This window comes from Hyperolius riggenbachi, chromosome 7, assembly GCF_040937935.1.
Source record: "Hyperolius riggenbachi isolate aHypRig1 chromosome 7, aHypRig1.pri, whole genome shotgun sequence".
Classification (NCBI taxonomy): domain Eukaryota; kingdom Metazoa; phylum Chordata; class Amphibia; order Anura; family Hyperoliidae; genus Hyperolius; species Hyperolius riggenbachi.
Window position 1 is genome coordinate 275,711,348 of NC_090652.1, and position 24,460 is coordinate 275,735,807.

General features: G+C 44.8%; 1 protein-coding gene across 11 annotated transcripts in view; it reads right to left on the minus strand.

Annotated features, from left to right (window-relative positions):
* Positions 1 to 24,460, minus strand: part of FMNL2 (formin like 2) — a 313,595-nt gene that overhangs the window by 120,840 nt on the left and 168,295 nt on the right. For 10 of the 11 annotated variants that reach the window (XM_068245780.1, XM_068245775.1, XM_068245781.1 and 7 more), the window contains exons 3-6: positions 22,321 to 22,401; positions 10,683 to 10,759; positions 7,424 to 7,507; positions 1,733 to 1,885 (exon numbers count right to left, since the gene is read on the minus strand). In XM_068245780.1, coding sequence (XP_068101881.1) covers positions 1,733 to 1,885; positions 7,424 to 7,507; positions 10,683 to 10,759; positions 22,321 to 22,401 — 395 coding nt within the window. The remainder of the gene's footprint in view (positions 1 to 1,732; positions 1,886 to 7,423; positions 7,508 to 10,682; positions 10,760 to 22,320; positions 22,402 to 24,460) is intronic. The other variant, XM_068245776.1, reaches the window with a different exon arrangement.

The window sequence follows — 24,460 nt, forward strand, 5'->3', positions numbered from 1 at the left end:
ACTGCTGTGATAGCAGTTATCATGCTTTAGTGAATCAAGCACCCTGTGTGAGAGGAGAGATGTAAGCAGCAGCCACTGTGTGAGAGGAGAGATGTAAGCAGCAGCCACTGTGTGAGAAAACAAGTGTAAGCAACAGCCACTGTGTGAGAGGAGAGATGTAAGCAGCAGCCACTGTGTGAGAGGACAAGTGTAAGCAACAGCCACTGTGTGACAGGACAGGTGTAAGCAGCAGCCACTGAGTGAGAGGAGAGGTGTAAGCAGCAGTCATTGTGTGAGAGGACAGGTGTAAGCAGCAGCAACTGTGTGGCAGGACAGGTGTAAGCAGCAGCAACTGTGTGACAGTACAGGTATAAGCAGCAGCCACTGAGTGAGAAGAGAAGTGTAAGCAGCAGCCACTGTGTGAGAGGAGAGATGTAAGCAGCAGCCACTGTGTGAGAGGAGAGATGTAAGTAGCAGCCACTGTGTGAGAGGACAGGTGTAATCAGCAGCCACTGTGTGACAGGACAAGTGTAAGCAGCAGCCCCTGTGTGAGAGAAGAGGTGTAAGCAGCAGCCCCTGTGTGAGAGAAGAGGTGTAAGCAGCAGCCACTGTGTCAAAGGAGAGATGTAAGCAGCAGCCACTGTGTGAGGGGAGAGATGTAGGCAGCAGCCACTGTGTGAGAGGAGAGGTGTAAGCAGCAGCCACTGTGTCAAAGGAGAGATGTAAGCAGCAGCCACTGTGTGAGAGGAGAGATGTAAGCAGCAGCCACTGTGTGAGAGGATAGGTGTAAGCAGCAGCCACTGTGTCAAAGGAGAGATGTAAGCAGCAGCCACTGTGTGAGAGGAGAGGTGTAAGCAGCAGCCACTGTGTGAGAGGAGAGATGTAAGCAGCAGCCACTGTGTGAGAGGATAGGTGTAAGCAGCAGCCACTGTGTCAAAGGAGAGATGTAAGCAGCAGCCACTGTGTGAGGGGAGAGATGTAAGCAGCAGCCACTGTGTGAGAGGAGAGGTGTAAGCAGCCGCCACTGTGTGAGAGAATAGGTGTAAGCAGAGGAAAAGGAATAGTTTGTTAAAGCAGACCTTCAGCGTATGTAACAGTCAATGTCAGCTGCTAGTAGCAATTGTAGTTACTCACCTCCTTGGCCACGCTATGACATATAAGGTGAAGGCCCCGCCCCCTTTTGCGGAATAACACCGTGGCGTTTTTTTCCTAGAAGTTGGGCTACTACCTCCACAGCCCAGTCTCCAACTCTGTAGCCAGCCACCAGCACTGTGTAAGCGCACAAGATTGCTCTGAAGAGAGACTATGCCCCGGCCTCGGTGCTGGGGGCGGGCTATAGAGCTGGAGGCTGGACTGTGGAGGAGGTAACCTAAACTTCAGATAAAAAGCCTTGACCTTATTCTACAAAGGGGGCGGGGCCTTCATCTAGTGTAGCAATGCCATGGTGGTATGTTACTAATTGCCGCTATCATCAAGTATTATGTCCCACCTGCGTGTAACATGAGGGTCAACAGATATTGAATACAATGAGCAAATTAAGCAGGTAAACCCTCATACTACATGGAGATGGTAAAATGCACCTGACCATGGCCAGCCTATCACAGCCTTACAAGTCACCTGACCAAACTAATCACATTCTCCTCCTTGGGTTCTCTACACAAGAAAATCTGAGCATTATGCTAAACACCCCAGTTCATCATAGAGTAAAACATGCAAGATATGTAATAAACGTTGTACCGATGATCTGACTTACCTTAATGTAGAATGCCTGCCTGATCGCGTAATACTATTCCCAACAGGAGAAGGTAGGTTGCCGCCTCTGTGTAGGTCCTCAATGGACCGGCTCCAATGTTTCGATTTGTCAACATTGTTCTCTACGTTGTTCTCCAGACACTCAAAGTCGAAACTAAACAAAATAGTACAAAATGGCTGTGAGTGATACAGCAGTACGAGAATGCAGGAGCTTCTATAAGGCAGAAATCTAGCTATAGGATTGAGACACATTTTTAAGGTGCCCATTAACAGTACAATTTTTTTTTTTGAATGATCAAATTGTATAGAAAATTTGCTGTTTATGAAGGCAATCGATAAGTAACGATTCTTTGGTCAATTGCTAAATAGGATGAAATCGATCCGAAAGTTGGATTTTATGATTGATTTTAGAAAAATAATCGTTCAGTAAATATGAACAATTGATACAGTAATTAACTTCAGATTTTTTTCAATCGTAAAAATTGCATCAAAATCGCATCGATACATCGCATTTAGTGAAAAAATGTTAATGGGCACCTTTACATTGATATTTGTGCAAGAAAACAGATCTGAGCCTTAAAATGAACCAATCACCATTTTTAGCACCTAGGGCATCTCAATAGCACATTAAAATGCATGCTAACAATGTAGCTCATAAATAAAAAAAAATCCACTCTTACCTCTTTTTACATTTTAAAGTTTAGCGGTGGCATTTATGACCTTACTTTCGAGGCCTGCCGAAATTTCAGGCAGATAAGGACTGATATAATTAATTTACTGTACACATCAGCAGAGAGCAAACAAAAGCTTTCATCAGCCGGGAGGGGAGGAGGGGAGGGGGTTGGGGGATTGGACACTGAGTTCCAAATCCCCCGCCGCATGCATGTGGCCCAGGCCGCACACCCCTATCCTAGTGTATAAATGTGCCCCGTGTGTGTATTTATACAGTACATTACCTGTCCTGTGTCGCCCACTGCCTGGCGCCCATCCGTCTTACGCTCACACGCCATTGGCGTACAGCGTGTGGTGCATGTGTGATGTTACACATACCATGTGCTAAACGCCAGTGGCATGTGAGGCGCAAATGGAGGAGTGGGAAGCGGAAGACAGATGGGCACCGCAGGACAGGTAATGTATAAATGCACACACGGGGGACACGGCAGATTCCGACAATTCCCGAGATATTTTATGCTGGAATTGATGGGGAATGGGCCTGCAGTGTATGTACAGCCAACAGAGCTCTCCCTAATCAGATACGATCAGAGAGAGATTTATCTCTTGGTCGAATCTGCCCATCACCGCTAGATGTATAATGGCTACCTTTAATGTCCCTCAGAGCGCACAATCTAATTCCTATCAAAGTCATAGGTCTATTGTTGTGTAGGGCCAATTTTTAGGGGGAAACCAATGACATTATCTGTATGTTTTTGGGATGTGGGAGGAAAACGGAGTGCCCGGAGGAAACCCATGCAGACACGGGGAGAACATACAAGCTCCATTCAGATAGTGTCCTGGCTGAGATTTAAACCGGGGACCCAGCGCTGCAAAGTGAGAATGATGTCCACTACACCACCATGCTGCCAAACAGCAGTAGAGCAGTATGGCTAAGAATTGGCAGTTGCCCACCGTATACACAAAACGGCCGGCACTTGAGTAATTAAAGGACAATGCACTTACTATAGTGGAGGTCGGGCAATGCATATACAATCAGGCAGAGGAGAGTAAGGGAGGAAATGACATCAGAATTGGCTTCAAAATAGCCACAGTTAAAATGGGAAATGCTAGGAAGGATTTTCTCTTCTTTTACTGTAGAAAATCACTAAAATCAAAATGTGGACAGTGCAATACATCCGTTATGTAGGTAGAGCAAGTATTTTGTCTACTTATATATATGTGTTTTTTTCTGAGATAGTATGGCTGACAGCTCCTCTTCAAGCACCCTAGTGAGCTGAAATCTGATTGGTCGCTGCAGGTTAATGGGCTGCCCATTCTCCCTGCTCCTTACACTGCCTCATTAAATAAGGTTGTTGGTCTCCTGCCATGTCGATGTACCGCACCACTTCAGTAATTGTCAATTACGGCCGTACACTGGATTTTATCCATTGTGACTTCTCCGAAAATGAGGCATAAAACACAACTTTATTCGATTTTCCCTAATTAATTTTGTCTCCGTCCCAGTGACCAAGCGGCGAGTTGGGTCATGTTTACTCATAGCCAGTTATCGCAGGACAAGGGGGCCTTTGTGCTGCCTGCCATTTTCAAATCTTAGTAATTCTATTAAAAATGGAAATTTTCCATCATGGCATTTTTTTTTATTCTGGAAAGTGAATAACACAGTCCCTTCTGCCAGCTATTTTATTTTAGGAAAGGGGACATGAAATACCCCCAATCTAGAGGATTACATTCTAAATATGTGAGCTGCAGGGCTAAAAGTCATTCATCTTCCAACAAGCACAGAAATAAGATGCTGGAAAATGAGGAAAATAACCACAAAATGTAGGAAAATAACCACAGAAGAATGAATGACGTGCTGTTACTGCTAATAATTGTATGAGCTTTGTCAAAAAGAAATTCAACACCATTGAAGTATAACACACAACATAGATCAATGAGTAAAACCTGGTACACACTTTCAGTTATGATTGGCCAATGATTATCCAATTGTACCACCTCTATGAAGTATGAGGATCAACAGATATAGAATAATATGAGCACATTATGTAGGTAAACCCTCATACTACATGGAGATGCCCCATTTCTATGGGCAAGCAAAAAGTCCTGTCACCCGGGCCTCCGGATTGAGCGACAGGAGGGGGAAGGGTGGCGCAGCGGCGGGGGGAGCAGGCATAGCTAGTTCCAACTCACCTGCCACGATCCCTGCGCGCAGCCGTTATCTTCTTCCTCTCCCAGCATCCATCACGTTGGTAACAGCGCCCCCTGTGGTGACGTGACCGCATGTCATTACGGGGCACGTTTTCGATCCGTGCCGCACGGATTCGTGTGCGATATGCGTTTCTGCACGAGTGGAAGCGGGTCCTATTTTTAACATAGGATCCGCTTCCTGCGTTTCTTCAATGATTAAAAAACGTCACCCCCGGATACGCTTTCAAAACAAGTGTGAACTGGCCCTTACAGCTAACCTGAACAGACGGCCACAATCTGTAAGAGGTGCTATAAATTATCCTATCCAGCTGCCATTTGTATCCAGATACACTACCTAGTATATGTTTCTCTTACTATGAGAAACATTCTACTAGGTGCTACTAGGGTTTTCCCAGTGGCAAAAAATTTGCTGTAGTGCCCCTTTAAGGTGGCTATGCATCAGGCAGACGATCGACCATCCAATTCAATAATTATTATCGAATCATATGAAAATCGGTGCCGCCAATTGCATGTCCGATCGACAATGCAACCAATTTTGGGCCAAAATTGGTTGCATGTATCGATCAGACATGCTGCAAGATGTCAGGCCGTCGTGGTCAACCAGGTGCGTGGCGATAACGGCAAGAGACTTTGGAACGAGCGACGAAGGTGACGAAACCTCCGCCGCTGTCCCCCTAATGTATAAATGTGCTCTCGTGTGTGCATTTATAAATTTCCTGTCGTGTGTCGCCCATCCATCTTCCGCTTTTTCCTCATCCATTTGTGTCTCACATGCCGCCAGTGTATAGCATGTAGTGCGTGTTTGATGTCACGCATGTCATGCGCTAAACGTCGGCGTCGTGTGAGACGCAAGTAGAATAGGAAGAACAGGAACATGGATGGGCACCGTGTGGTGGCTGATATAGGACAGATAATGTACAGTATACAGTGGCTTGCAAAAGTATTCAGCCCCCTTGAAGTTTTCTGCATTTTGTCACATTACTGCCACAAACATGAATCAATTTTATTGGAATTCCACATGAAAGACCAATACAAAGTGTTGTACACGAGAGAAGTGAAACAAAAATCATGCATGATTCCAAACATTTTTTACAAATCAATAACTGCAAAGTGGGGTGAGCGTAATTATTCGACCCCCTGAGTCAATACTTTGTAGAACCACCTTTTGCTGCAATTACAGCTGCCAGTCTTTTAGGGTATGTCTCTACCAGCTTTGCACATCTAGAGACTGAAATCCTTGCCCATTCTTCTTTGCAAAACAGCTCCAGCTCAGTCAGATTAGATGGACAGCATTTGTGAACAGCAGTTTTCAGATCTTGCCACAGATTCTCGATTGGATTTAGATCTGGACTTTGACTGGGCCATTCTAACACATGGATATGTTTTGTTTTAAACTATTCCATTGTTGCCCTGGCTTTATGTTTAGGGTCGTTGTCCTGCTGGAAGGTGAACCTCTGCCCCAGTCTCAAGTCTTTTGCAGACTCCAAGAGGTTTTCTTCCAAGATTGCCCTGTATTTGGCTCCATCCATCTTCCCATAAACTCTGACCAGCTTCCCTGTCCCTGCTGAAGAGAAGCACCCCCAGAGCATGATGCTGCCACCACAATATTTGACAGTGGGGATGGTGTGTTCAGAGTGATGTGCAGTGTTAGTTTTCCGCCACACATAGTGTTTTGCATTTTGGCCACAAAGTTCCATTTTGGTCTCATCTGGCCAGAGCACCTTCTTCCACATGTTTTCTGTGTCCCCCACATGGCTTGTGGCAAACTGCAAACATGACTTCTTATGCTTTTCTGTTAACAATGCCTTTCTTCTTGCCACTCTTCCATAAAGGCCAACTTTGTGCAGTGCACAACTAATAGTTGTCCTATGGACAGATTCCCCCACCTGAGCTGTAGATCTCTGCAGCTCGTCCAGAGTCACCATGGGCAAGACTGCATTTCTGATAAGCGCTCTCCTTGTTCGGCCTGTGAGTTTAGGTGGACGGCCTTGTCTTGGTAGGTTTACAGTTGTGCCATACTACTTCCATTTCTGAATGATCGCTTGAACAGTGCTCCATGGGATGTTCAAGGCTTTTGAAATCTCTTTGTAGCCTAAGCCTGCTTTAAATTTCTCAATAACTTTATCCCTGACCTGTCTGGTGTGTTCTTTGGACTTCATGGTGTTGTTGCTCCCAAGATTCTCTTAGACAACCTCTGAGGCCATCACAGATGTATTTGTAATGACATTAGATTACACACAGGTGCACTCTATTTAGTCATTAGCACTCATCAGGCAATGTCTATGGGCAACTGACTGCACTCAGATCAAAGGGGGCTGAATAATTATGCACACACCACTTTGCAGTTATTGATTTGTAAAAAATGTTTGCAATCATGTATGATTTCCGTTCCACTTCTCCCGTGTACACCACTTTGTATTGGTCTTTCATGTGGAATTCCAATAAAATTGATGCATGTTTGTGGCAATAATGTGACAAAATGTGGAAAACTTCAAGGGGGCCGAATACTTTTGCAAGCCACTGTATATTCACACACGGGGGGTACATTTATACACTAGGGGGAAGCGGCGAGGCAGCGGACTGTGTCAATTCCTTAGAAATTTCATGCTGAAATTGATCGGTATGGACAGCCAACAGATCTCTCTCTAATCAGATTTGATCAGAGAGAGATTGGTCTCTTGGACGAATCTGCCCATCATCGCTAGATACTGTATATGTGCACCGTTTTTTTTTTAAATTTTATTTACATACATGCTTTTATTTTGCAGAGGTTTGAGGGAAAAAAAACACCAGTTGACTGATGACTTACGTGACTGCATATTGTGCAAATGACAGATATTCCACCAGTACATCCAGGCCTTTGTTTTCTTCATTCAGGAACTCCCTCACCCACCTGTCAGAACAAATTCACAATTAGAGAGCTGCTTTAGGAAGAAAGAAAGTTCCACATGAACCCCCCAAACATGGGAAACACTGACACACTGCTTGATGGAGGCTGCAATAACAGAACTGGCCTCTGGGGCACCACACCGCCATCACAGCATCTGCAGCTGTGACAGGAGCGCAGCTCTGTGAGGAGGTCTGTCTCAGCTCTCAATGGTCAGTCTGTCAGAAGCAGAGAGTGAAAATTCTGACCATTCCAGAGGAAACGACGAGAGGGTTCTTTAAATAAAGATCAAATTCCCTCCAGCATTTTTCCAGTGTTGCTGAGGAAGCAGAATGCTATTAATACCAGGGGGCAAGATATCAGGAATTAATGAAGGATTATTATTATTTTTTATTTATATAGTGCCAACATCTTCCATGGTGCTGTACCTAGCACAAAACAAAGTAGTAGTGGGGAGCGTGTTTACATATACAATCAGGAAACCCAGCAATACAAATACAAATACATACACAGCTGATGTGTGGGTTGAGACATCACCAATACTGGTACACATTCATATGGTAATTTACAAAGAATAAGAAACACTGGGAGGAGGTCCCCGCCCTTACGAGCTTACAATCTAGAGCCGGGTATGGCAAGCTTTGCGTGGCCCGGGCCGTATGCTGCGGACCGTGGGCCGCATTCCTAAAACTCCTTCCCTACTTCACCCTCCCTCCTTCCAGAGTCACGAGCGGAAGGAAACCAGAGGTAACATTCACCTACTCGATGCTTCCTGCGTCAGGTCTCCATGGCCACAGGGCGTCACGTGACACGTGTCACATGACATGCTGTCAGGAAGTGCCAGCATGTAAAACGCTGGCGGGTCCCGACAACATGTGACATGACACCCTGTGGCCATGGAGACCCAACGCAAGAAGCGGCGAGCAGGTGTTAATCCTCGATTTCCTTCTGCTTGCGATTTTGCAGGGAGGAAGCAGAAGCATTTAGCCCCCTGCTGACGGGATGGATGGGCAGCACTGATCTAGAGGGTAGTGAGCTGGAGACATTAGGGAAGGTCCTTAGGCCCCATTTACACTTAAAGTGTACCAGAGCTGAACAAAGTAAAAAGATTTATACATACCTGGGGCGTCCTCCAGCCGCATCCGCATGGATCACTGCCACGCCGCCGTCCTCCACTGCCTCCAGCTTCTGGAACTGGGTCCCATCACTTCCGCCAGTCGGCTCCAGTCTATGCAGGAGAAGAACGCTCTTAGCGTATCTCTCCAGCAGCCGCAGGTATGTATAAATCTTTTTACTTCAGCTCTGAGTCCCTTTAACCTAATGGGGATCGTCTGCCTACCCCCCCCTTAAGGACCAGGCGAATTTGCGTGCGGGAGGAGGGGGGGGGGGCACGTTTGGGGGGGGGGGGTCAGGCAGCCGGATCCCCAGTGTGGCATGCTGGGCCAGATGTTCCCCCTTTAGCCAGAACCCTTTACTCACCTCCCAGGCTCCAGCGATGAGCCGCAGTAGCCCCCTCCGCTCTCGGCAGCATCCCCGCTCGTTCTGCCACTCAGTTCCGGGTTGTGGCTTAATGACGTGATCAAGCCTGGACCCAACACTGATGTCAGAGCGAGTGGAGATGCTGGCCAGAGTGGAGGGGGGGCGATCATCAGGGGAACGGCAGGGAGGTGAGTGGATCCTCTTCTACCCCCCCCCCCCCCCCCCCCACCGCCGCAGCTGTTGCAGTGGTCAATACAATCTATCGGTGATCGTAGTGATCACGTGATCAGAAGCCATAAGCGATGGCTTCTGATCACTGAGGGGAGATGTCAGCTGTCATATGACAGCTTAATCTCCCCTCTCGGGTGCGCACAATCGCGTGCGCACAATCGCGTCGAAAGCGGAAACGGCAGGCGGCATAGATCCTACGCCGCATCAGGCTAGAACAGCCACAAGTGCGCGCGTAGTATATATTAGAGGCCGTTCCCTAAAATGTTAATCAGTTGCTCTCAGTTATATCTGATAGGACAACTGATTTTCAAAATAATGCCCATGTTTCCCAATGGCTCAGTTCACACTATACGTGTTTTAACTGAAACATTTTTCATAATGCACTGCTATGGAGAAGAAGAAAACGAGTAATAACGGATTAAGAATAAATGGGGCCTTAGGCTCAAGAGCAGATGCAGATGGTGTACAGCATACAACACCTTAAAACAGTGCTTAGACCTGAGTTAACATCTTGTAAAGTTAACTATATTGTATAGATAGATGACAAATGAGCAGAGATGATGAATGGCGTGTTCTCGCACTCAACAAGCCCATCCACATGGAAAAAGTAGACTAAACTTTGCGGTGGAGTTAAAAATAGCCTGATTTGTAGAAGTGGGTAATTTTTTTTCCATTTCTCTAAACTCCTAATGTTCCGGTTTATAGGAAGCGGCTCACAATCGGGTAACGTGACGCGGCTCCAGCGGGCATCCAAATCCGCGCTCTCCTTGGCATGGAAAATGCTTAGCTCACCAGACTGGCAGCATCAGGCTATGCTTAGAGGTCTTATAAACTCTAATAGATGTAATTATTACATTCTCCATTGGCAGATATAAAGCCTGCTGAGGCTGCTATAAATCACCCCGGCTGAAGAAAACTGGACCGACTCCTTCTAACATCATAACCTGTAGTTAATGTTTAAAGGGAACCGGTCACAAAAGTGCTTGTACAATAACAGGAAATATATGGAACTTATCACTCCAGTATCGTAATGTTGCAGTATATTTACGCTTTACCAGAACTGAAACGTGTCATGATGAAATAAACATAGGTACAAATAGTACTAGCCCTACTAAGAAATTGTCTGAAGTCTCTTTCTAAAAAATTAGTTTTGTTATCTTAAACATTAGTTTAGCTGAGGGAGAAGGGGAGGGGTTTGGAAGAAGAGAACTATTCCGCATGCTAAGGTAAAGTGTACCAGAAGAGATATGTGACATGAAGCGAGAAACATAGCTACATACAGTACTAGCCCTAGTAAGAAATTGACTGAAGTCACTTTCTGTTTTCCAGTACAGCAAGTTAAAAAACAACTTGAGTTGTTATCTATGCAAAAGAGCTTGTCGAACAGCTTGTCCAATTCAGTCCGGTTTCCTGAAAAGTAAATGCTGGTAAAATGTCCATGTAATCTGTCAGTGCTATTCATTAAACTTACCCTATGTGATTCGTTCTCAGAGAGATTTCCAGTTCCCTCAACTCCTGAGTGGACTCCTGCACCCGTCTACGAAACTTCTAGGAAGATACAAAAACAAATTGTTATTTGTTCATCTCTTCACGTTTACATTCTAGATTGTCTCTATGTAAAAAAAAAAAAAAAAAAAAAAGGAAATGCTTTTGTAGGTGGTCTTGCATTTCATACTTTGTTGCTACGAACCCTGTGAGATAGTTTTATTTATATAAATAAGCTCTAAAGCCTGGTAAACACCTTTTATTTTGAAAGGCCAATGAGTGACCAGTTTTATCACTTCCGTGTAGTATGAGGGTGATCAGAGATTTTGAACTTTATGAGCAGATTGTTTAGGTAAGCTCTCATACTATATAGAGGTGGTAAAATTGGTCAGTGATTGGCCAATCATGATTAAAGGGTGTACCTGGCTTTAGGCTGTGTACACACATCCAATTTTGATTGGTCAACGATTGGACAATTTTACCACTTCCATGTACATAGTATGAGAGCTTCCCTATACAATCAGATCATAGTATTAAGAATCTGTAACGATCGGTGGGCGCAGAGAGTATCTGATTACCGGTGATCTGCAGTATCGCCGGAAATACAGATATATACCAGATTATAAGTGATCTGCAGTCTCACCGATAATCCGATATACAAACTAACCTCTGTTCGCCTGAGTAGAGTGTAGTGTTTTGGTGTAACAGTAACACTAGGAGGCCTAGGCCTCAGTGCAGCAAAGAGAACTGCACGGATTCCTTCCGCAGACCTGAGCTCTCCAAGACGGGAGGAGTCAGACTGACAGTAGGAAGGAAAGTCCGAGAGTGACACTCAGGAAGAAGTGTCACTAATAGGACTGGGAACCGCCTCCAATCGTGAGGTCGGTTCTCGAGGTAAGACAAGCCAGGTCGTACACACACGGACAGATAAAGTACAAATACAGTAGGCAAAGGCGGAGTCAAAGTACAGGCAGGGTTCGGCAGCGGGGTATCAGATATATCGGGGTACAAAATCAGGAGGCAGAAACAAAGTCTAGGAACGAGCCGAGGTTCGGCAACAGAGTATCGGAAATATCGAGGTACAAGGTCAGAGTTCAGGAGGATAGTCGAGGCAGGCAAAAGTCATAACATATAATCACAATCAAACTAGCACTTTAGCTATCAATTATCTAGCTAAGTGTAGGATTACAGCTCCAGCTGGTCCCGGCACACTTCAGGATCTGACTACGGATCTGGGTGCTCCCACGTATGTGATCGCACGCCAGACAAAGAGCAAGTGAACAACCAGCAGTATATATACTCTAGGACCTTTCCAGGACCTCCCTAATTGCTGGTCCAATGAGAGCAGTGGAATTTGTCAGCTGACCCAGCTGGTCAGCCGACACCCTTCTAACTGCTATTTAAACTCTGCCTCTCTGCTCGCGCGCGTGTAAGTCTGAATCTTGGTGGACTATCAGTTTCAGCCACACCAGTACTGTCATGCAATGTATCTAGTGCGGGGGCCGCCTCTGATGCGGATTCCGCCGTTCCCAATGCGGATTCCGCCGCACTGCCTATGCGGCATGCAGCGTTTTTTCCGCGTTGTGACGCCATGCTGGACGCGGAAACAGCCGCCTCACCTTGAGAGACGGCGGCATTTCCGCGTTTCCTTACAGAATCTATTGGAGGTTGTAGGATAAACGGCACTTAGGCCAGAAACCCATGTGATTAGAAAAGCTCTTGCTAATGTAATGCTATGGGTGTGATCCCACTTGAGCCATGTGATTTTATGAAAATCCCCCATAGCACTGCATTTTTCAAATCACTAGCGCTTAGAAAGTGATCCTAGTGGGTTTCTGGCCTTAAAGAGAACCAAAGACAAGAACGAGCAATGTAGGGAAGTGGAATCGCTACAACCACAGATGCATACCCAAAATAGCAGGGATCATGAGTCTCAAAACGTACAGGCAAACAAAGATGTCCCGCTACACCATGGATGGGTAAAAAACTTCCTTCAATTTTATTGGCACATCAGTAGAACAAAAGGCTGACGCGTATCGGAGCTCAAGGCTCCTTAATCATAGCTATGATTAAGGAGCCTTGAGCTCCGATACACGTCAGCCTTTTGTTCTACTGATGTGCCAATAAAATTGAAGGAAGTTTTTTACCCATCCATGGTGTAGCAGGACATGTTTGTTTGCCTGTACGTAGCGGGACATCTTTGTTTGCAAAGACAAGAACATAAGAGATTTATACATAGCTGGGGCTTCCTCCAGCCCCATAAGCCTGGATCGCTCCTACGCCGCCTTTCTCTGCTGCCTCTGTCCACCGGTACCGGGTCCCGTCATTTCGGCCAGTCGACGCAAGCGCAGTGCGCTCCCTCCGTACTGCGCAGGTGCATGCGTGCAGAGCCGGAGGGCGCCCCTGTGCATGCAGAAGACTGGCCGCGTCTGCCGGAAGTGACGGGACCCGGTAGCGGCGATAGAGGCAGCGGATGACGGCGGCGTGGGAGCGATCCAGGCTTATGGGGCTGGAGGAAGCTCCATGTATGTATAACATCTTTTTTCATTTCTTAGGCAGTCTTCGTCTCTGGTTCCCTTGACGTTTAGCGCCTGTGTGAAAAGAGCTTAATTGGGACACAGACAGCAATAATATAATAAAAACAACTAGACTTTCTAGCCCCTTATCACACTATTCAAAACTAAAATTAATAAAATGCATTTCCTGTAATTGGACCTGGGAGTGGATCTATAGCACGTGTATAAATAATTCCAGTTTCGTCGCCTATATCGACTCCTCAGAAGCATGATGCTTCTGAGGAGTCACTATAGTCGACGAAACCGGTAAAGCGCACGCGGCCTACATCAGCAAGCGTGGGGATAGACGTGGATACGCAGTGGGAGGCAGAGACAGCGCATCAAGCTGAACCGGCGGCCAACGTTTGGGGTGGAGCCCATAAAAACTCTATGCGACCATACCACAGCTTGGCTTGTAAGTGTGCAATCTTTTTATAATTAAAATAGTTTTACATTTTTACGCTATGGGAGCCTTGGTATGTCTTTTTTGAGGTGATAAGGACTAGCAGCAGCAGTTTGAAGCAGAGGACAAGTAATCCTGTGTGGCAGGGGGCGGCCAGATGACCCCATAAGCGCTGAAGACCCACTTGACGTGGGGTGTGGTGCAGGTATCTCACTGAAGTGGGCAAAAGCAGCCCTCCTGCGTTGAAGAGGATTGCTATCTAGTGTATCTGCTGTAAAAGAGAGGAGGCTGCTAGGACTTTAGAGCGCAGCTTGTTTGAAATTATTTGAACTGTGGAAATTATATAGCAGCGCACCACCTGTTATTGCATTACCCTTTATTTTATCAGCGCAGTGTTTTTGGTGTTTTACTGTAGCGTGTGTGTAGTCTGATTACCCTGAGGACAGTTTCACATCTGCAACCATCGTTTTCATTGCGGTGCGATTTGATAATCACATCACACCGCAAAAAAGAAGCTTCATAGTTACCTGCGTTAATGTAAATATAGGCTCCAAAAAATCCACCATAAATTAGGCTATTTAGCGCTCACTTCCTGTGGCGGACATTGTAAGCAAGTGTATTAAAAAAAATTGCTTCCAGGGCACCGGCAGCAAAACACTAACGCGAAACAGTTTAAAACATCTGCGGCACCATTGATATACATGACTTCCAGTCAACGTGCGTTACCGCAGATGCTGTCTCATAACGCGCTGATGACCTCACATCAAATTGAATACTTCCAGTGCATCGCATCAGGTAGAAAAAATTGCAAAGACTTTCATTGTTTTAGTGTTACCCTGCGTTAGAAATGGGTTAACGCAACGCAGTGAAAATGCACTAGTGTGAAAGGGGCCTGAATCTTCAGCTATTGCGGTAGTCTGATCAAGGCTACTGGTCTTGCCTGAATCTCACCACCTAATGGTAAACCCCAAACTGTGTGTCTGCGACAGTTCATAACAGACTTGGTAAAAAAAATAAATGAAGTTAAAAGAAAACTGTATATAAAAGCAGTCAACTAGTCTGTTACTCTGTGAGGCCTGGAACTCACTACAAAACGTTATCTCTAATCGCAATCGCTATCGTTTTGTATGAGCAGTTTGTAAGCGATTTCATGAGCGTTTTAGGGAGCGCTTTTAAAAAGTGTATCAATTTGCCAGCGGTTGTGTAGCGATTAGCGATTAGCGTTTTAAAGTCTGATTGGTCCTTTCAATTAATTTTAATTTTGTTACAGTGTGCAGTAACTTCAAACCGCTTGCAAAATTGCTCAGTGCAGGTTTTGATGAGCGATTACGCCAGCGATTACATACTTAATATTGAAGCACTAACGCTCTCAAAATGTCCTGCGTTTGTGATTTTTCTAATCGCAATCGCTCCAGTGGAAGTTGCCCCATCCATTTACATTAGCTGAGCGTTTTTACAAAACGCTAGCGTTTTCAAACGATCCCTTAACGCTCAAAAAAATCGCCCTGGTGGGTTCCAGCCCCAAGGGCTTGCTCACACTAAGGGCCCTTTTGTTTTTTTTCAAAATCGCCCTAAAGCGCTCGTGCAATGATTCCCTGTGAGAGTGTTCACATATGAGCGGTTTGATTCCAATCCGCTCACCAAAGTGCTGCCTGTACTATTTTTGGGCCGATTTGCTTGAAAAAGTGCTTTGTATAGTGATTTCCCGAGCGCTTTTAAGAATAAATACATTGTATTTATTCTTTTCCGGGTCAAAGAGTTCCCTTCCTGACTTGCATCAGGAAGTGAAAAAAACTAATCGCTCAAAAAAAAAAAGTAGCGTGTAGGTAGGCACTAAACAAAATCACTCACAAAATTGCAAACCGCTGGCGTCAGCGACTGCGATTTTGGATGTGAACAAGGCCTAAGAGAGACAGGTGCACTTTAGTCCAATAAATTTTCCGTAAGAACACTTTCCCTACACAAAGCAGCCCTTTGTCCCCCCGCAGGCCTGACATCACTTTCCCAAGACATACAATTCTATACTGTTTGTGCTATGGATTTGTGCCATCACTGGAACAATTGTGGCCCCATAAATGCCCACAGTGCTGCTGTAGAAAGCGGAGCCCTTATGTTTCCATAATATTAATTCTACTGTCCATTGTCCAGAGCTCCCCAGCAGTCTTGGGAATCCACTTTACAGGATAAGTGTACTAATAAATCAATTAAAGAAGAAAATATGACGTAAGCGTCAGTTGTCAGCATTGTGGTTTTTTGGCTTGCAGAGTACTAAGAAATGAAAGTTCACTTTCAACGTATCCCCAATGTCTCAGCGGTTGCCCGGTGCAGAGCTCTACACTTCTATAAGCAACAATTGTGGGCCTGTTCCCACTAGTGGGGAATCCACAGCGTTTTCCCAACAGGCAATATGAGCGGGGAAACGCCTATTCCGTCAATACGCTTGCCGTCCGGATCGCATGCCGGAGCAATTTAGACGTCATGCTGCAGTTTACCGCAACATGCATCCGAATACCTATCAGGGCCGGATTTCTGGAAAGGCCACAAAGGCCCGGGCCTTGGGCTACTGCAGCACAAGTCGGCACCTGGACATGAAAAAAAGGTTGATACATATGAAGGAGGCGGATGCAAACTGTGAGCAACACATGAAGAAGGGAAGCTATCGCCCAAAGGAGATGTGCTGCAGTATATAGATGTTGCACATGGAAGAGGGGGCTGCACATGGATTAGGAGGGGTGATGCTGCACAACACACTTGGCCACGAGGCTAGAAAAAAAAGTATAAATATGACCTTGATCCTTATAGCATGGCACAGCTATAGAGATTGGGGTGGGACTTCGCACAAGCACGGGTGCTGTGTCCGATTCGGAAACAGACATGACCAAAGAACAGGGAGAGCGTACACCATCCGTCTGTTGCTTGGAACGCAGCGTGACCAATCGCCCGTTGAGGATGCGAAACGGCCGTTTCTAGGCCCACTGTCATCCCCACTCCCACCTCTACCACCTGCAGCGATACCAAGCACAGCATAGGTATGCAAGCACTTTATTTTGTTTACTGATTGCCATTGTATTATACATACTTGAAATAAACACAAGCAACAGACGGAGGGTGCACGCTCTCCCTGTTCTTTGATCATATGATCTACATTCTTCCTTCTGCCACAATCAGCGGAGCACACGTCTAGCAATAGCATCTGGCTCAGACAGGTAACTGCAGAGGTTTGTTTATGCCACTAGAGACACCTTCTCCGCAGCATAGAAGTCACATTTAAAGGGGAAGTGCCACACAATTTCTGGTCTTTCTATCGCACTATAGAAACAGACATGACCCCTAACTGCTGCGGTACTACGGTGGTGTCACACTTGTGGTTGCGTGAGCCAGAGCTCAGCAGAACCATCCCAAGCCCAGTGTAATGACTGGCAGAGTATAACACCCCCGAAACTCATTCCTATCCTGAAGCACATACAATGCCACCAGCTGGTTGCATGAACAGTCCCTCCAGGAACAGGAAGTGCTATGCAGAGAGCAGTGATCAGACCTGACTATAGATCACAGATATGTATATACTGTATAAACGTTACATAATATAATAACCTGTGTGCATTGCTTTTACATGAGGATGGGCAGCAGTGATTTAGTTGGTGCAGAGAGCAATGCAAAATACAAATATACTAGAGCTGGTATACAGTATCCTCCATATCAACCCTTTTGGGACCAGAAGGTTCTGGCCCCCTAAGAACCACAGCCGTCCTTTCCCTGTAAGAACCTGTTATTGCTGTGATTGGCTTACAGTAACCATGAGGTCAGGAGCCAATGAGGCAGGAGCCAGTGTTGCACAATACTTGCATCATTGATGAGGGATCTCGCCTTCCTGCAGGAGTGAATAGCTGCACAGTGCAGAAGACTTTGTTACTCATTTCTGACACCTGCACTAATCGTCAGCAAGCTTTAAAGGACAACTGAATTGAGAAGAATATGGAGGCTGCCATATTTATTTCCTTTTAAACAATACCGGTTGCCTGGAAGTCCTGCTGATCTATTTGGCTGCAGTAGGGTTTGAATCACACCAGAAACAAGCTATTCTTGTCAGATATGACATTAATGTCAGAAACACCTGATCTGCTGCATGCTTGTTCTGGGGCTGTGGCTAAAAGTATTAGAGACACAGGATCAGCAGGACAGCCAGGCAACTGGTATTGCTTAAAAGGACATAAATATGGCAGTCTCCATATTCCTCTCACTATAGTTGTCCTTAAATGCCTCTATTTGCCAGTTACTGGCAAAAACAGCCATGTTCTACAAGCATATAAAAACAAAGCACAATGCAAATCCGTTTTGCGGTTCCGATTCCGTTTCCGATTTGCAATTCCGATTTTCCCTGAATACAATCAACAGAACAACGGAGGAAAAACACAGCATGATGTAAAGATTAAAAATCGGAATCGGAAGTAAAAACCGATTAAAAATGGGAATCAGAATCGCATGCAGTGGTCAGGGAGCCTAACGTTTGGTATTAATCTCTGCAATACAGCAGCACGAATTATTCTAAAAAAGGGGAGTTTCCCTTAAACGTATCATGTATAGGTAAACCGACCCTTTAATACCATACCATTTCTCCAATAAAATAAGTCCTTCTGCTATAAGTATAGTATCCGTGTAAAAGGGGGTTTGTAGAGCAGCCAACTTTCCATTTTAAAACAAGTAACCCGAATGAAAATCTCAGTTTTCTCCCGAGCTTCCAGTAAGTGTGGCTGCCTTGGTGATCCAGCCCTTTGTGGATGTGTGGGTAGAAAAGACTTGTTTATAGAAAGGATTAAAGTGTATTGGCCCTACACACTTTAAATCCCGCCCACAAAGTCCACACACTCGCACAATTACTGTCACTCATAAGGGCTGGTTCACGCGTGCGTCTGCCGACGTATCGGCCAAATGATTTTCTGCATCTTTTGGAGGCTTTCCATGGCTTCCGGTGGTTTTCACTGCCACAGGGGGACACGGAGACGGGATCGGAACGTGGCGTTTGCGCAAACGATGGTAGGCGGTAAATGGCGGTACAGATGCTGCTCATTCACCGCAGTCGTCCGGGTGAACCAGCCCTTAAAGTGTACCAGAGATGTTTAAAGCAAAACCTGTAGCGAAAATAAACGTATATAACGTATTTTGTAAATGTAGCACAGCTAAGAAATAGAACATTAGTAGCAAAGAAAATAGTCTGTTATTGTTTTCCAGTACAGGAAGAGTTAAAAAAAAAGCGCTTCTCTGGGCTATTCAACCCACTGGGTCCAATACAGTCCTGTTTTCTGAAGCACTTAAACAGCAAAAAGAGACAGCTTGTGAGAAGGTTTTAGGGCTCGTTTCCACTATTGCGGTGCGGAATCGCCTGGATTCCACCGCTGACGAAATCGCATGCGGATGCGATTCAGCATGTGTTTTTTGCCGCGAATTCGCATAGGTGAGGGTATATGCGATTTTAACCATGTCACTGCCTGTGTGAATTTACATTGGTACCTATGCGAATTCGCATGCAAATTCGCGGCAAAAAACGCATGCGATTTCCCTATTAAATACATTGTGTGCGATTCGCCTGCATTCCACACGCAGGCAAATTCTGCAGGGTGTTCCGTGCAGATTTTCTCCGCACAATAAAACGCTCCCGCAGACGCATAAGTGGAAACAGGCCCATTCACTTATATTGTCTATGCGAATCCGCATACGCAAGACGCATGCGGATTCGCGATAGTGGGAACGGGGCCTTGCTGCAGGAAAGTTCAAAGGGTCATTATTTCTACTTTGTTTTTAAAGAGAACCTGAACTGAAAATTAAAAGTCAAAATAACCATACACAGGTCATACTTATCTCCCGTGTAGTCTGCTCATCAATCTCTTCCTCATCTCCTGCGTCATGTTTGTCCACTGTGATCAGTGGAATGTCCTCCATTTTGAAAATGGCCATTACTCATAACAGCTTCCTGGTCAGCACACTGTTAAAATCTCGCCCACTTGAGCCATAGGGAAACATGGACATTACCTTGCACATTCAGTTGTAACTGTCAGCAACTGGTATATTTCAGTTCTGACAAAATATTGTCAGAACTAGAAGGGCTCACTGTAAGAAGAAAATGGTGAGCCTCTGAGAGGAACTGACGGTGAGGTTAGTATGTAATATTCATTTGCAGCTACATCATGTGTGTATTTTAAATAATTTTACTCGGTTCAGGTTCCCTTTAAGTTTAAAAGAGAGAGTGTGCTTTTAAAACTGCAACTGTGACAGAATGATGCAATGTTATTTAAAAAAAAAAGCTATATAACTGAACATGAAGCAATCTACTTGATGAATGACACCTTTCCTTATTCAGTCCCATCAATTCATTTGAGCTGTGGCAAAATGTTTAAGCTCTTGAGGACTGGAGTTGCACAGCCCTTACCCAGCGCTGGAGCAGAGGGCTCGAAAAAGATTGGGGAATCTTTTGGACTATTCAGATGCATCCTACTACTGAGTTAAGTATGTCATTTTTATTCAGTATTTGCTTCAGTATGATTTCAAGATCATGCCATGATCGTTATGGGGACAGTTTGGAGCACAAGTGCTTTACAGACACATTGGTGGACTACAACTGAACAGGGCAGCTGTGGGCATGGCAAGAAGAATAATGTGTTCGTTAATTGGCAGTCATTTAGCTATCTGACGTGCCAGATCACTAAACGTCAGATGGGCAGCTATTGACATGTAAGGTTCTCGCTCTTCTCAGCAGAGGATTGGCTAACATAAAATGGGCAGCATGGTGGTGTAGTGGATATCACTCTTTCCTCGAGTCCCAGCCAGGGTGCTAACCGCATGGAGTTTGTATGTTCCCTCCATGTCCGCGTGGGATTCCTCCGGGCACTACGGTTTCTTCCCACATCCCAAACACATACAGATAAATTAATTGGCTACCCTAAAGGGGAGATTTAACCAATAATTGAACTTCAACCCATTCAGTAGCTGATACCACCGTTCCCATGAGAAATCTTTCCCTTTTCTCGAATAGATCATCGGGGGGTCTGTATGGCTGATATTGTAGCAAAACCCCTCCCACTGTCTGATGTCATGACCTTTGTTCTGACAGTTTCCGGTCTGTGAACCTCATTGCATTGTGAGAAATAATGGCTCTTTCCAACTGCCAAGCAAGCAATATCTCCCTCTGAGCATAGAACTCTCAATAACAGACATTCTGTATGGATCACCTGGCAGGACTAAAGATGTCACCACCAGTGATAATTTCAGAATGTAAATCTGGGAGAGGAAAAATATTACAATGGGCAAACACTGACTACATAATATATAAATGAATATTGCAAACAATAAGCAATTTTATTCATTATGTTATTTTCACTACAGTTCCTCTTAAATTGTCACTAGACTATGATGGACATAAGACTATGGTAGGATTAGACTGTGAGCTCCTCTGAGGACAGTCAGTGACAGGACTATGTACTCTGCAGAAGATGCCAGTGCTATATAAATACATCATAATAATATGGTAGGACATTGGACCATGACTATGGACTGTGGTAGGATTAGATTGGGAGCTCCTCTGAGGACAGTCAGTGACATGACTATGTGATCTGTAAAGTGCTGCAGAAGATGTCAGTGCTATATAAATACATAATAATAATAATATGGTAGGACATTACACTATGACTATGGTAGGATTAGACTGTGAGCTCCTCTGAGGACAGTCAGTGACATGACTATGTACTCTGCAGAAGGTGTCAGTGCTATATAAATACATCATAATAATATGGTAGGACATTGGACCATGACTATGGACTATGGTAAGATTAGATTGGGAGCTCCTCTGAGGACAGTCAGTGACATGACTATGTACTCTGTAATGTGCTGCAGAAGATGTCAGTGCTATATAAATACATAATAATAATAATATGGTAGGACATTACACTATGACTATGGTAGCATTAGACTGTGAGCTCCTCTGAGGACAGTCAGTGACATGACTATGTACTCTGTACAGTGCTGCCAAAGATGTTGTCGCTATATAAATACTAAAAAATAATAAATCAACCCCGATAATATCAAGATCTATTGATGTTTTTTTGACAGGCACCTGTTTTTTCATTCTACGCTCAGCTTCTGCTGCCTACATTTGTGATGGAATCGCTCTCTAAAAAACACTCCGAAATTATTGAACAGCCGCGCAGCCCCGTCTCAGTAAATTGCGCGGAATCACAAAGCTGGAATTGTCTGAACTGAGAAGACGGAGAAGCAATCAGGAACTCGATCTCTCTCATTCGTCGTGCTCAGACATCAGTACAGGATATGAGCACATCTGGGCTGCCTGGATATTAATAATGACAGATATTTCTGTAGCAGGAACGTTTTATTTTATGATAGATCCTCCGACATTGCTGGGTTATGTCTTCTCCATGTCTACAGAAGAATGTGAACTCCGTACAGCTCATCAGGTATGAAGGCAAGTTATAAATAGCTAATGCTATTTTTGAACTGTTTTGTGACTTTTTGCTCTTTTGTTGTGTCTTAGGAAACTTCTGTGATGGGTGAAATTACTGTCTGCCTGAGAACGCCACATGCAGAGCATCCGACCCAATGCTTTGGAGCGAACGCACATGGAAATAACAGATCATAATGGGTAACGGAATCTCTTTTACCTTCCTCGTCACGGCTGGATCTAGATAGCCTTTCAGCTTCTGGATATACGTGTGCGGAGGATTCTTCACTTGAAATCTTTCCTAAAAAGGACAAAAAAAAAAAAGACAATGTCAACATTCAAACAGAATAGATTATAATATAGTCAAATGGGCTCGTGCACGCATACAACAAAAGCACACAACCAATCCGAGGGACGGCGTGACCAAGCGTTTACACAAGACAAGACAAAAGAACATTTAGATTGCGCTTGGCAGATTTAAAGCGCCAGAGCTGCAGCCACTACGACGCGCTCTATAAGCAGTAGCAGTGTTAGGGAGTCTTGCCCAAGGTCTCCTCGCTGAATAGGTGCTGGTTTACTGAACAGTACACTATCCAGCCACTTGTATTCTCTGTGCACCAACCAACTGAACAACCCACTCATTTGCATACTGCGCACGCAAACCCAACAACAGAATGCACGATCTGGCCACATTCAAAACAAGTACAAGTTGTTGAAACGAGTTGTACACACATGGCCAAAAGCACAATATCAGCCCAACAGTCGTGTAAGTTGATCCGCCCGTTGGATCAGGCAAACCACCTTTTATCAGATGCTTGTCTAGTCATTGTCAGACCTACACACGCCCAACTATCGTCCAACAGACCAAGCCTGGACGATAGTTGGGCGGAAATGTTGCAAGTGTGTACGAAACTTCAGATAGGTTCCCATAACCATATCCAAGATACTTTCACCTGCCCTGACAGCCCCTGGAAAAAAACAACAACAAAGGACAATATAGTCCCCCACAAGTCCTTTACTTACAGGGATCGTTAACTATGAGGGTTATGTTCTCTCTTTCAAAGAGACAAGAAGAGGAAGGAACAACACATGGAGATATATGGATCATGAACATATCCCTGTGTTTACCTTAGGAAGCTTTGCCTCAGGTCATGTATACTTTCAAGTAGATCCGAGATAAACTTTTGCTCATTGCATAATTGTGTTCCTTTCAAATAGTTTATAGGGCATTCCTCAAGCCAAATACTTTTTTATTATTTTTTAATACTCTAATTCCCTATAAACTAAACAAGCCTCGTCCACATCTCCTCCAGAGCCAAGGCACTCTGAGACCCATGTAGCAAGGGCTTATGGGAGCTCAGTCTGGGCAGGAGGAGGAGGAGGTTACAAGCCAGAGATTTCAGAGGCAGAGGGGAGGAGAGGGGAGTGAAGTTTTCACAGGTTGAGGGCTGTAGATGCAGAGCAGCTTGCTTGTGTGATCCCAAACAGAACATGGCTGCTCTCATTGTATCAGATGAAGAAATAATCATATACTGTTGAAGCTGTTTGCAGCTAGATTTGCTGTGTAAACTATCTAAACTTTAGATAAGATGTATAGACAAGTTACTTGTAATAGTTAGTTTTTCATCTCAGATCCGCTTTAAAGAAAATATTAAGTGGCTCCAAACACTTTAGTTTCATACTTACCTAAGAAGAGGGAAGACTCTGGATCCTATAGAGACTTCCCGCTCCTCTCTATATCCCAAAGTTCTAATGCTAGGCCCCGGTGAAGTTCTTCGACCTGTTTGGTGGGATACGTCTTCATCCCATTCAGGCAACCTTAGGAAGTACTCACGTGCAGAGTACTTCTGAAGATGAGCAGATCCATACTGCATATGCGCAAGTCCAGACTCACACAGTCCAGACTCCACCATCTTTGGAAATACTCAGGCATGCAAATACTTCCCAAGATTGCCGAAGAATTCTGTAGTTTCACTGGGGAACATCTCTGGAACGAGGGCACCAAGCAAGGACTGGGGAGGCTCTATGACATCCAGAGGCTTCTCTCTCCATAGGTGAGCATCAAACTCATTTTTATTTATTTTTTTCACTTCACATTAGCTTTTGTTTATGATTGCTGCAGAGTATAGTCTACTTAAAGTGTAACTGTGGGGCATAAAATCAATTCTTTCGTTTTATCTGGTAAACAAGTAATACGATTGCTAACCAGGCAATCCAAAAGTTAAAATCTCTTGTTTATCTTCTTGTTTATAAATGATCATTCCCCAGTTTACCTGACTCTTATTTGGTACACACAAAATTTGATGCACAAAAAGGAAGTTGCAGGGCATGCTGGGTTGTCTTTTTTTGCTTCTTTATTT